Source organism: Notechis scutatus, chromosome 7 (genome assembly GCF_049901735.1).
Source record: "Notechis scutatus isolate UNSWTSFEM ecotype Mainland chromosome 7, rNotScu1.2, whole genome shotgun sequence".
Classification (NCBI taxonomy): Eukaryota; Metazoa; Chordata; class Lepidosauria; order Squamata; family Elapidae; genus Notechis; species Notechis scutatus.
Window position 1 is genome coordinate 7,909,428 of NC_142015.1, and position 11,336 is coordinate 7,920,763.

Here is an 11,336-nt window from a genome sequence, read left to right on the forward strand (position 1 = left end):
CTCCCCCAACGTACAGAATGTTTGACCTTTCAATGTCAAATCCTTGAGAAATAACACCTTTAACTGTCCGGGATTTCTTTTAAAGCTTTTTTTTTTAAAAAAAGAATCTATTATGGGGTTCAGGGGAAAAAAAATTTTTTAACTGGGACTCAGAAGGTTTCTGCCTCCTGCTATCTCTGAAGCGCTGCATTGCAGATGGAAAAGTAACTCCAGACATGCAGATACTCGCAGACACCCGGCAAGACCCTCTCTTTCGCTCAGATCTCCTGTCCAGAGGCCCGAAACCACGCCTTTTCCCACGCACCACAGACACGCGAAGACTCCTTCACTTTCTCTGGTTTTCTATGGGCCGGAGTCCTTTCTTCTCGCGGAGCTGGCCGTGGTGCTGAAACCGCCATGGCTGCCCCAAGCGAGACGCACTACGCCTTACCTGAACTCGTCCGAGCCAGCCCCTTTCCCCCAAAGCTAAGCACAAGGCCTGCTTGCCGGGATGTTCTCCTAGAGAGGAGGTTCAGCTGCAGCGATGCCCCATCCCGCCACCGCCCAATCCATCCCGCCGCCTCCAGAGCGTTGGGAAGAGGGGAAGGCAGCGAACTGGGCCGGCTGCTCAATAGACCTCCGTTGCAGCAGCGGCGGCGTCTACGGGAAAGCGAGAGGGGAGGGGAGAAGGTGAAAGGTAGAGGAAGAGTCAAGAAAAAGCATTAAAAAATTAAATCAGGGGAGATACGTGTGGATAATAACACTGATAAAAGCAACGGAGAGAAGGATGAAAGAGGAAGGCTTGGTTAATGAATGCCGTCCCGTGCATACTTGGTACCATAAAGCATAAAGCCACGAAACTTTGGGAAGGAAGGTGACTTCGTACGGCACCGTAGATCAAAGCTTTAAGCGCCATTCAAGAGATACAAAGAGGTGAGAGGAAATACAGGCCAAAGGGGGGAGGGGGAGAGAAAGAAAAGAGGCTTATATGAAAGGGGCAGAAATTGATATCTGGAATTGGGCTGAAATTCTTGGCCGGGGAGAAAACGAGAGGGGAAAGGTGTGGCTCGGCCTCGAAGGGCGGGACATAGAGGCCACTGGCTACGCCTCCCCGGCACGCGTGATACCGGCGAGCCCGCCCCCTTCGGAGACAATGTGCGGCTGCGATATAAAAGGCGCCGCTTTCCAGAGTCGTCCGCTGCCGGGAAACCCGCCCAAGGCGCCTCTTCCAAGTCTTCCAAGATGAGCTACACGCTGGAGCCGCTGAGCAACCCGTCTTACCGGCGGGTGGCCGAGAGCCGGACCACCTTCAGCCGGGCCAGCGTGTCGCCGTCGAGCGGCTTCCGTTCTCAGTCCTGGTCTCGGAGCTCGCCCAGCCCGGCCCCGTCGACTTATAAGCGCAATGTGGGCCCCGCGCGGACTTCCTACGGCTCGACGGTGCTGAGCTCCACCGACAGCCTCGAGCTGAGCCAGTCGTCGCTCTTCAACGGCGGCGGCGCCGGCGGGACGGTGGAGCTGAAGTTGGCCCGCTCCAACGAGAAGGAGCAGCTGCAGGGGCTGAATGACCGCTTCGCCGGCTACATCGAGAAGGTGCACTCGCTGGAGCAGCAGAACAAGGAGCTGGAGGCCGAGCTGGCCGCCCTGCGGCAAAAGCAGGTGGGCCGCTCGCAGCTGGGCGTCGCCCTGGAGCACGAGCTGCGCGAGCTCCGCGTTGCCCTGGAGCAGGTCAACCACGAGAAGGCGGCGCTGCAGCTCGACTCGGAGCACCTGGAGGAGGACATCCAGCGCCTGAAGGAGCGCTTCGAGGACGAGGCGCGCCTCCACGAGGATGCCGACGCCATCACCCGCGCCCTGCGGAAGGACATGGAGGAGGCGTCCATGGTGAAGGTCGAGCTGGACAAGAAGGTGCAGTCTCTGCTGGACGAGGTGGCCTTCCTGCGCGGCAACCATGAGGAAGATGTGGCTGATCTGCTGGCCCAGATCCAGGCCTCGCACGTCTCCGTCGAGCGCAAGGACTACCTGAAGACCGACCTCTCGGCCGCCCTGAAGGAGATCCGCTCCCAGCTCGAGTGCCACTCCGATCAGAACATGGTCCAGGCCGAGGAATGGTTCAAGTGCCGCTACGCCAAGCTCACCGAGGCTGCCGAGCAGAACAAGGAAGCCATCCGCTCGGCCAAGGAAGAGATCTCCGAGTACCGGCGGCAGCTCCAGGCCAAGAGCATCGAGCTGGAGTCCGTCCGCGGCACTAAGGAGTCCTTGGAGCGTCAGCTGAACGACATTGAGGAACGCCACAACCAGGATCTCTCCACTTACCAAGTAAGCACGGGGCTCGGATAGGTGATCTCGGAGGAGAGAACTCTTCCTGGATCGGGTTCTTTGGAGCTTGTAGACCCTGCTGGGGATTGCCACAGGGGGGAGGGGTGAAATGAAGTAGGAGGGGCCTCCTATGCATGGATAAATGAAGGTTCAATAGAAGGGGGTGTGGCATGGTGGGGTGGGGTAGGGAGTGGAACTGGGAAAGGACAAAGCAGTAGGTCCCTACCTCAACTGGAGGAGAAGAAAGACCCTGTCCTGTCTTAAGTTAAACTATAAAGATATGGGAGAAGTCAACTGTGGGGGTGATGACAGAAAGGGTCCATGCCCCCACCTCTGTGTGAAAGAAATTAACATCCAAGGGGGGGACTTCAGCTTTAACATTATGGCTGTGGGGGTGGAACTAGAGCAGGAAGAGGCCCATTCCGCCCCCCCAGTCAAGTGGGGATTTTGCCAGCTTTCAGGCATAATGGAACTGGGAGGGGCAGGCAGGCAAGGAGGGGAAAGGTAAGCCCCCTCCCTCATTAGCTCAACCATCCCTACTAAACAGGAGAGCCCTTGTCTGAGACTTGGCAGTTTGAGTCAAAGTGGAATCCATAAGTTATAGCTGGGGGAGGGGGGGGAATCCCATTTATAAAATGGGAGTCACCTGACAAAATTTCTCTTTAGGTCTCTTTTGGGAATAGATCACATGTCACAACAGTTCTGTGAGATGCCTCTTGCTTCTCCATTCTTCCTGGCTGCCTTCCAATGTCTTTTTTTTTGGGGGAACGTTTCCATCAAAAGGAAGTGTGAGTGTGCCAACCCAGTGGTACAGAGAAAATACTTTGTGCAGCTTCTTGAGGGGTGCCACAAAAAGGGAGGGGGGAAATGGAGCAAGGAAGAAGACATTTTTTTATTATGCAGAACAGGGGTCCCCAAACATGACAATTTTAAGGATTGTGGACTTCAACTGCCAGAATTCTCCAGCCAGCATAGTTCTTCTTGTAACTGGGAATGGGGCGATTGGAACATGAAATGGTACTTCAAAGGTCATGACAAAAGTAAGGTGCACGAGTCTTTATTTTTTATTTTTATTATACACACTTTTATTTCAGGCTGTCCAAAAATGCACAGAATTGAGAAGAATACACAAGGGATCACCATCAAATAGGATCTGTGCTGGATCAGAAGTTACTTGGGGGGGGGGGGAGAGAGAAGACTTGGAATAAAAAGAAATGCAATTCTTGGGGTTTCCTTTCTCAAAATGCAGCTGCTAAAAAGGGATTGGAGAAGGAAAATTGGTTCTGTACAGAGTTGCCACAATCAATTTCTAAATACTATTAGCACAGAGGGAAAAATGTATGGAGAGAAGGCTGTGAAACTGGCTTCAAAGTTAATTAAAGTTCCAATTTCTTTCTCAGGGTTACTAATATTGACCAAAAAACCCCACAGGATCAGTTTTAAAAAGGCAAAATGGGATAGATTCACTATGCCAAAGGAATAAATTGGAACATTTTAATAATGTTCAGTGAACCCCCTTAATTAGTAATAAGCTTAATCAAACCTGCCTCTCCAACAGCATCCAAAAAATGGACATGAGGGGGGGAGTGTTCTTCTGAGTTGTCAGCACTGATAAATACTTCATGTTTTATGCTTGAGCATCAAAAATGATTCTGCATCAGAGTTGCAAAGCATCTGGGTTGTAAGCCATGTCCTATAAGGAGGGTTTAAAAAAAAAACACTCCATTAATAATTTTAAAGGAAGAGTTTAAATAAGCAACAAATCCAGAATGCTATAAAAGGTGGGGAGGGGAATAAAAGGATAGGAGGGAACAATCTGCATATAAAACTGGGCTTTAAGTATACCTGCAATAGAAAAACCAACATTTCTAGAGTATTCTAGAGTGATTTGCCTTATTGCTTCCCAAAAATCCATCTGCAGGCTGATGACTCAGCAGGAATCTGAAGAGACAGTTGCCGGATGGCTCCTTACAACCTGAAAGTGACAGTCATTGTGCTGTGCTGTTGGGGTTCTTTTTTGAATGATGAGTTAACATAACATTTGCTTTTAGAAAGCAACTGCCTGCAATGCAGAAGGTGTTCCTGCTCAGCCGATCCCTAAGCAGACTCAGTGAAAAATCCATGCTGCTATTTTATTTCAGATCCAGTTAATTACCTCCAGTGAGGCCGTTTGACAAATCTAAATGACTTCCCTTTAGGAAGAAGATAAAAAGGAAATCCAGAAAAGGAAGTCCATCAGTCTAAATGCAGATCCACCCCAAGGTTCTGCAATGCAGAACTTTCTGGCATCAAAAATCATAAAGTTGTCTGGCTGGCATCAGAAGGAAGCTTTTTTTTTAAAAAAAAAAAATCCTCTTGGGTGACATTAAGCATTACAAAAAGATGTGTAATCCTTTAAATCTAGGATAAACCTCAGTCAGCAAGCAGATTTGATAGGCTGTGTTTCTGGGGATAGTTTAATATCCGGGTTACCGGTATTTTAGAAATTGATGCAGTGTCATCTCCCTTGCAGCTGCAAAATTGGCCATTGCAGAAGTGCATAATAGAAAGAGTGACGGAATGTATACCTGCAATGGCCGATGCAGAGCAAAAGGTTTCATCACTTAATACTGCTGGCTTTCTTTATATGCCAAAAATTCATTTCGTAATGCAAACTTAAAACCAATGTCACATTCATTGGGATTTCCCAGGGAAAATTCCCGGCACTGCTGGAATTAGTTGAACATAATGCAGAGATTTCCCAAACTCTTTGCCCCAAATATTTTTCTTTTTCTAGTGAAAATCTTATAGACATGGAAAATCTGTCTCATGCATTAAGTACCATATTGTTTGCATGAGTCCTGAAGACTTAGTATTAACCTGTATTAAATTCCTTGGGATTTGATTAGGATATAATTACCGTACTATTTCTGCTGCATCATCCACCTTGCCAAAACTGAACTGTAGACAGCAGAGGGAAAGCTTGCTGGTGATTATCCAATCCCTTTGCTCTGTTATCTTTTTTTGCTTTCATTGAAATGCTATTCCAGAGGATCTGGAAGGCAGAACCAACATTGGAAAAAGAGTAACTTCTCACTAGTCAGATCAAAGCTGACTGGTTAAAAAAAAAAAAAGCATCTTGGCTAAGCATTTTAGCTGCAGCACATAAATAATCTTAAGAACTTTGCTGCAGTTTGGTCTAGTAGTTAAGTCACCCAGCTAGAGACCAGCAAACCTTGAGTTCAGTCCCACCTTAGGCAGAACTAGGTGGCTTTGGGCCAGTTAGTCACTCTCAGCTCTAGGAGGCAAGCAATGGCAAGCCACTTCCAAAATTTTGCCAGCAAAATTTCAGGGACTAAACTAGGCCTGTCAATGCTGACTCAGAGAAGTGTATATACGCAGTACAAATAGTTACAGGCATTTTTGTTGTTAGGAAAGAGATAGTTTTTGAAGATCCCTCTCTCCGGTCCAATCATCCTGATTCTCAAGATGCCAACATTTGTTTTCACAAAAATGGCATGATTTATAAAAGAAAACTGAGTCCAGGTAACCATCAGAATGTTGGTATTTTTAGATCCGGCCTTTTTTTTTTTTTTAGCCTGGAGCCCTCAACAGACCACAGTTCCCATCTGCCTTAGCCAGCTGGGCCAACCTGATGGGAATTGTCGTCCAAAGCATTTAGAGAGTGCCAGGTTGGAAAAGATCTTTTAATTTTTAGAAATAGTTCTTAAAAATTTTTAATAAAAGGGATACCCCGGTAAGGATCTTCTCTACAAATGGATAATAGCATCCTAGGATTTTCCTCAATCTATTGCTTCTTAACTTTGAGCTTTCAGAATCTCAGCACTGGGTGTTTTTATAATGCTGTCGAAAAACTTTAATTCTTAAGAGCAATTTTGGTCAAGATAGTATTTTCAATTCATTATCCTTTAATTCTACTTTCAATCTGGTTGTTTGTGTCTCTGTTTCTAGTCTATCATCTTCTACACTTTATTCTCTCCTTCAGTCCCACCCCCTGGTATCCAATTGTGCCTGAGATTTTTGCACCCATCCTCAAGAACCATCTGTGTCTTGGTTGCAGGACACGATCCAACAGCTTGAAAATGAGCTGAGAGGTACCAAGTGGGAGATGGCACGTCACCTGAGGGAATACCAAGACCTCCTCAATGTCAAGATGGCTCTCGATATTGAAATTGCTGCCTACAGGTATTAGAACGCAATGCAGATGTAACCAGACAGGCAGTTCTATTGCAGACACTTTTAGCTGCAGCACAACTCAACTGCAACAGAGGAGGCTCTGTGACTGCTAGCAGGGAGTTTTGCTGGCATTTTAGCACTCTTTGAATTCATATCTGGTAAAGGAATCATGTTTTTTTGCTTCTTAAAGTAACATTATGTGTAGTAGAAAGCTATCCAATTCCTTTGATGGAATATTGACTGGCTTGAAAGAGATCAACTGTGATTTTCAATGAACTATGTTTTTGTCCTATAAAGGAAGGAAGTCCTGCTGAAATCAACCAAACTTATATTTGGGTAGCAGCGTTATGCTATGGAACTATCATATTAACAAAATCCTTCCTGAAATCAGTAAGACTAGTAGTATGTGCTGTTTCTTGAAGTTCTTTTTTTTCTCTCTATCTCATTTTGTTGCTTACAAAATGTAGTTGCTGCAGCCTGGAATGGAAGATTTTCTTCTTTTAAACATCTTTAGAAAGCCCCAAAGGAAAATTAAATGGAACTTTCAAAGTTTTTTTTGTTTTCATTTTTAATTTCACATTAGTAGCATAATCATTATGTCATTGCTATTAACCTTTTTTTCAGGATTATTTGGGATTTTACCAAAAAATCAGATAAATGAGATTGCTAATCTAGGGAACTATTCTGACCACAGGTTTCCAGACAAATAGTGCAATTGGCCCTTGTTGTCTACAGTAAACATTTATATCTGGTTATAAATAAAGGATTTTTTTTTTAAATTTTGTTAGTTGGATGCTGCTGCTGGATACTTTATGCCTGTATTTTTTTTTAATCCAAGAAGAGATTTTAATTCTTTGTCAATAAGTCATTATACTAAATATTTAAATTTCCTTGAGGAGTTTAAATTTTCCAACATAGAGCTATTTTGAAAGTGCTAGAATGTGCTAATATGCATGTATGCAAAGGAAATTGCTCTTAAGAAAAATCATACGTTTCATCTTAATGATTCATTTTTTTTGTTCACTTTAATGACAAAAGGATTCATTTATTACATGGAGTACTATTTGCAAACAATAGTTAGAAATTCCAGTGGTCATTTGGGTTGGCATTCAAAGTTGCTAACTCTACATGGGGAAAATAGCGACAACTGTAGGTATTATTCGCTTACTACAAAAAGAAACAAAAATGTAAAGGGCACAATTAAGCCATATTTCAAGCATATTGTCACTGATAAAAAAAATATAGATCAGGGGGCCTAACCTGCATTCCAGCTCATGCAACAGCTTTTTAAACCAATGCAAGTTTCTTCATAGCAATCCCAGGATTCTTAGTACTTCTAAAATTAGACTCCTCTTTGCATTCATGAATGATCACTCAGAAATATACATAATCTGGAAAATGGAGATATAAATTATGCAGATACAAGGGAAGCAACTGAGCTGGTTGTTGTTTCCTCTACATTTCTTAATCGTGAGAGGAGGACGTGAATTGGAAGTTAATGACCAATCGTATCTCTTCCATTCATATCAGCAAAGTGGTTCAGAAAAAGAATAGTAAGGAGCATAAGATGTCACTGCTCTCTTTACTAAAGAGAGAATATTTTAAACCTATTTCAGCTTCTTACAGAGATGTCCATCTGTCTTTGGGTGTATACAGATGGGTATATACAAGGAGCAGTGGTGGTGCAGTGGTCAGAATAAAGTATTGCAGGCTAATTCTGCTGACTGCCAAGGCTTCGATTCTCACTGGCTCAGGGTTGACTAAGCCTTCCATTCTTCTGATGTCATTAAAATGAGGACACAGATTGTTGGAGGCAATATGCTGACTCTGTAAACCACTTAGAAAGGGCTATAAAGCACTGTGAAGTGATATATAAGTCTAAGTGTTATTACTATAGGCACACATATGTATGCATACCTTTGCCTTGAGAAGTTGGTGATGCATATTAACAGTTTCCCTCTTATTTCTGTAGGAAACTTCTTGAGGGTGAAGAAACAAGATTCAGTGCCTTTTCTGGCAGCATCACTGGGCCAACATTCACACATAGGCAACCTTCCGTAACAATATCAACTACCAAAATACAGAAATCAAAAGCTGAACCACCAAAATTAAAGGTCCAACACAAGTTTGTAGAAGAAATAATTGAAGAGACCAAAGTAGAGAATGAGAAAAGTGAACTGGATGAAGCTCTTGAAGCCATGGCTGAAGAACTGGCTGCAGAAACTATAGCAGGTGAAGAAAAGGAGGAAGAAGTTCTAGAAGAGGAAATTATAGCAGAGGAAAAGGCTGCAGTTGCAGCTGCAGCCCCAGAAGAAGAAGGGGAAGAAGAAGAGGAGGAAGAAGAGGAAGGTGCAAAATCTGATGTGGCAGAAGAAGGATCAGAAAAAGAAGAAGAAAAAAGTGAAAAGGAAGAAGGTGAGGAAGAAGCAGAAGAGGCAGGTGAAGGAGAAGCTGAGGAAGCTGAACCTGAAGTAGCAGAAGAGCCTGAAGGAGATGTAGGAGAAGTCATTGCACCAGAGAAGGTAGAAAAGGTGAAAACATCTCCTCCCAAATCACCCCCCAAATCACCTGTGATAGAAGAAAGTAAAGAAGATGAAGGGGGTGATCAAGAGGGTGAGGCAGCAGAGGAGAAGGAAGAACAAACCGAGAAAGCAGAATCCCCAGCAAAAACAGCATCTCCTGAGAAACCAAGCACTCCAGAAAAAGCAGGCAGTCCAGAAAAGACTGGGATTCCAGAAAAGGCTGGGACTCCAGAAAAGGCTGGGACTCCAGAGAAGGCAGCCTCTCCAGAGAAGGCAGGGACTCCAGACAAGGCTGGGACTCCAGAGAAGGCTGCCTCTCCAGGGAAGCCAGCCTCTCCAGAGAAGGCAGGGACTCCAGAGAAGGCAGCCTCTCCAGAAAAGGCAGCCTCTCCAGAAAAGGCAGGGACTCCAGAGAAGGCAGGGACTCCAGAGAAGGCAGGGACTCCAGAGAAGGCAGCCTCTCCAGAAAAAGCAGGGACTCCAGAGAAGGCAGCATCTCCACAAAAAGCAGGGACTCCAGAGAAGGCTGGAACTCCAGAAAAACCAGGCACTCCAGAGAAGGCAGCATCTCCAGAAAAAGCAGGGACTCCAGAAAAAACAGGGACTCCAGAAAAAGCAGGGACTCCAGAGAAGGCAGCCTCTCCAGAGAAGGCTGTTTCTCCTGAAAAGCCAAGCTCTCCAGTGAAAGGTGTGGAAGAGCTTATCTCCACCACAAAGGCAGCCACCGTTGGTGCAGGAAAAGAATCAAAAGAAAAAACTTCAAAGGAAGCAAGTAAGGAAGACATAGCAGTCAATGGGGAAGTTGACGATAAGGGGGAGGAAGTAGATGACTCAAAGCAAGAAGAAGATAAAGCTATCATCACCAATGGCCTGGATGTGAGCCCCTCCGAGGAGAAGAAGGAGAAGAGTGAAGAGAAAGTTGTAGTGACAAAAAAAGTCGAGAAGATCACCAGTGAAGATGATGGGACCACTACCTACATCACCAAGTCTGTGACCGTCACCCAGAAGATGGAAGAACATGACGATGCCGTGACAGAGAAATTGGTGTCCACCAAGACAGTGGAGAAGGTGACTTCTTCACATGCCATAGTCAAAGAAATCAAGGAAAACGGTGACTAAAATAATCATTTCCCCTTCTCGAAGGAGCTTGGATTGGTGCAAAAGGTTAAGCCATAAGACAGCTGCAAAAAAAAATGCATGAAAGTGGCGGCTTCTCAGCAGAACGGGTTCTCTCATGGCATCTCCAAAAAGGACTGTTGGTTTTTTCTTTTTTCTGATAAATATTTATGATTTCTGTGCCATACCATTCCCAGGGGTTGGGGAGGGGATGCATGCAAGCCTGGTGCACTCCTTCTGCAGAACTTTGGGATTTGTTTGTTTGTTTGTTTTTTAACCATGCATGAGCTGTTACTCTTCCAGGGGAAGTTGCTGAATTTTCCCAAGCTGCTGTTTGGACGCTTCTGAGGAATGTCTTCAGATGTATTATGCAAAGAATAAACTGAGCCAAATAAACCATAACAAAAGAATGAATTTAAAAAAAATACCCTGAATTCTCCTAGCCTTAAGCTACTTAACAATTATGTTTACCTCACTGGTGCAATTAAGATGGGACTTCTGTCCATGAGAGAACCTATGTTGACACGCACAGTATGCAACCTTTTGTTGTTTGATGTTAAGCAGCCACAGCCGTTTGTGCTCAATAAAGGTCATATTGGAAATGAGCTTGGTTTGCTGGAATCTTTGCTCTCTTTCTGAGGTCCAATGTTTTAAGAGGTAGGTCTTTGCAGTTATTTAAGAGCACAGAATTTGAAAAACTAAACTGCAGAAGTACATTTGAAATTACACCCTCCCAATTCACACACATCTGCAGGAATATTTAGTGCTCAAGTGGCACTTTGCAGGGAAGAAAGCCCAAATTAAAAATAACACAGCCCAGTAGCTCTTGGAATTAAATGTGTTCCCCCATTACATCTAGGTGTTTTTAAGGTTCACAAATTGAAAGGAAATTCCTGCAACAGGAAATGTAGCGTAATTCTCTGTCCACCTGGCCCAAATATTGGGCATATGTACACGCACAAGGGTGTAGTTGTACATGTGGAATTAAATAAAATAAACTATGCATTGAGATCTCACAGGAGAATCAACAAAACAAAGAAATAAGTGGGAGTATCTATGGAGATTCTCAGTCATCCAGGTCATAGTTGTCCCAAACCATGCTTTTTCAAGAGGCAACTGGACTTTCTGATTTTTCTTCTTGACTTCTCATCCAAGAAGCTTCATCCAAGAAGTCAGAGCTGAAGAAGCTTCTTGGATGAGAAGTGAAACCTCTTCAAAGAAAAACAA

General features: G+C 44.6%; 1 protein-coding gene across 1 annotated transcript; it reads left to right on the forward strand.

Annotated features, from left to right (window-relative positions):
- Nucleotides 1-1,157: 1,157 nt before the first annotated feature.
- On the forward strand, nucleotides 1,158-10,714 carry NEFM (neurofilament medium chain). Its single transcript, XM_026671294.2, has 3 exons — nucleotides 1,158-2,295; nucleotides 6,356-6,480; nucleotides 8,444-10,714. Exons 1-3 carry the CDS (start codon nucleotides 1,222-1,224, stop codon nucleotides 10,110-10,112), a joined length of 2,868 nt encoding a protein of 955 aa, XP_026527079.2. The 5' UTR covers nucleotides 1,158-1,221; the 3' UTR covers nucleotides 10,113-10,714.
- Nucleotides 10,715-11,336: the final 622 nt, after the last annotated feature.

What these genes read in the sequence shown, in the direction of transcription:
- NEFM (XM_026671294.2), top strand. Translation starts at nt 1,222, where the DNA reads ATGAGCTACACGCTGGAGCCGCTGAGCAACCCGTCTTACCGGCGGGTG. An exon ending in AGGATCTCTCCACTTACCAA is followed by an intron (nt 2,296 to 6,355) that starts GTAAGCACGGGG and finishes TCTTGGTTGCAG; the next exon opens with GACACGATCCAACAGCTTGA. An exon ending in ATTGAAATTGCTGCCTACAG is followed by an intron (nt 6,481 to 8,443) that starts GTATTAGAACGC and finishes TTATTTCTGTAG; the next exon opens with GAAACTTCTTGAGGGTGAAG.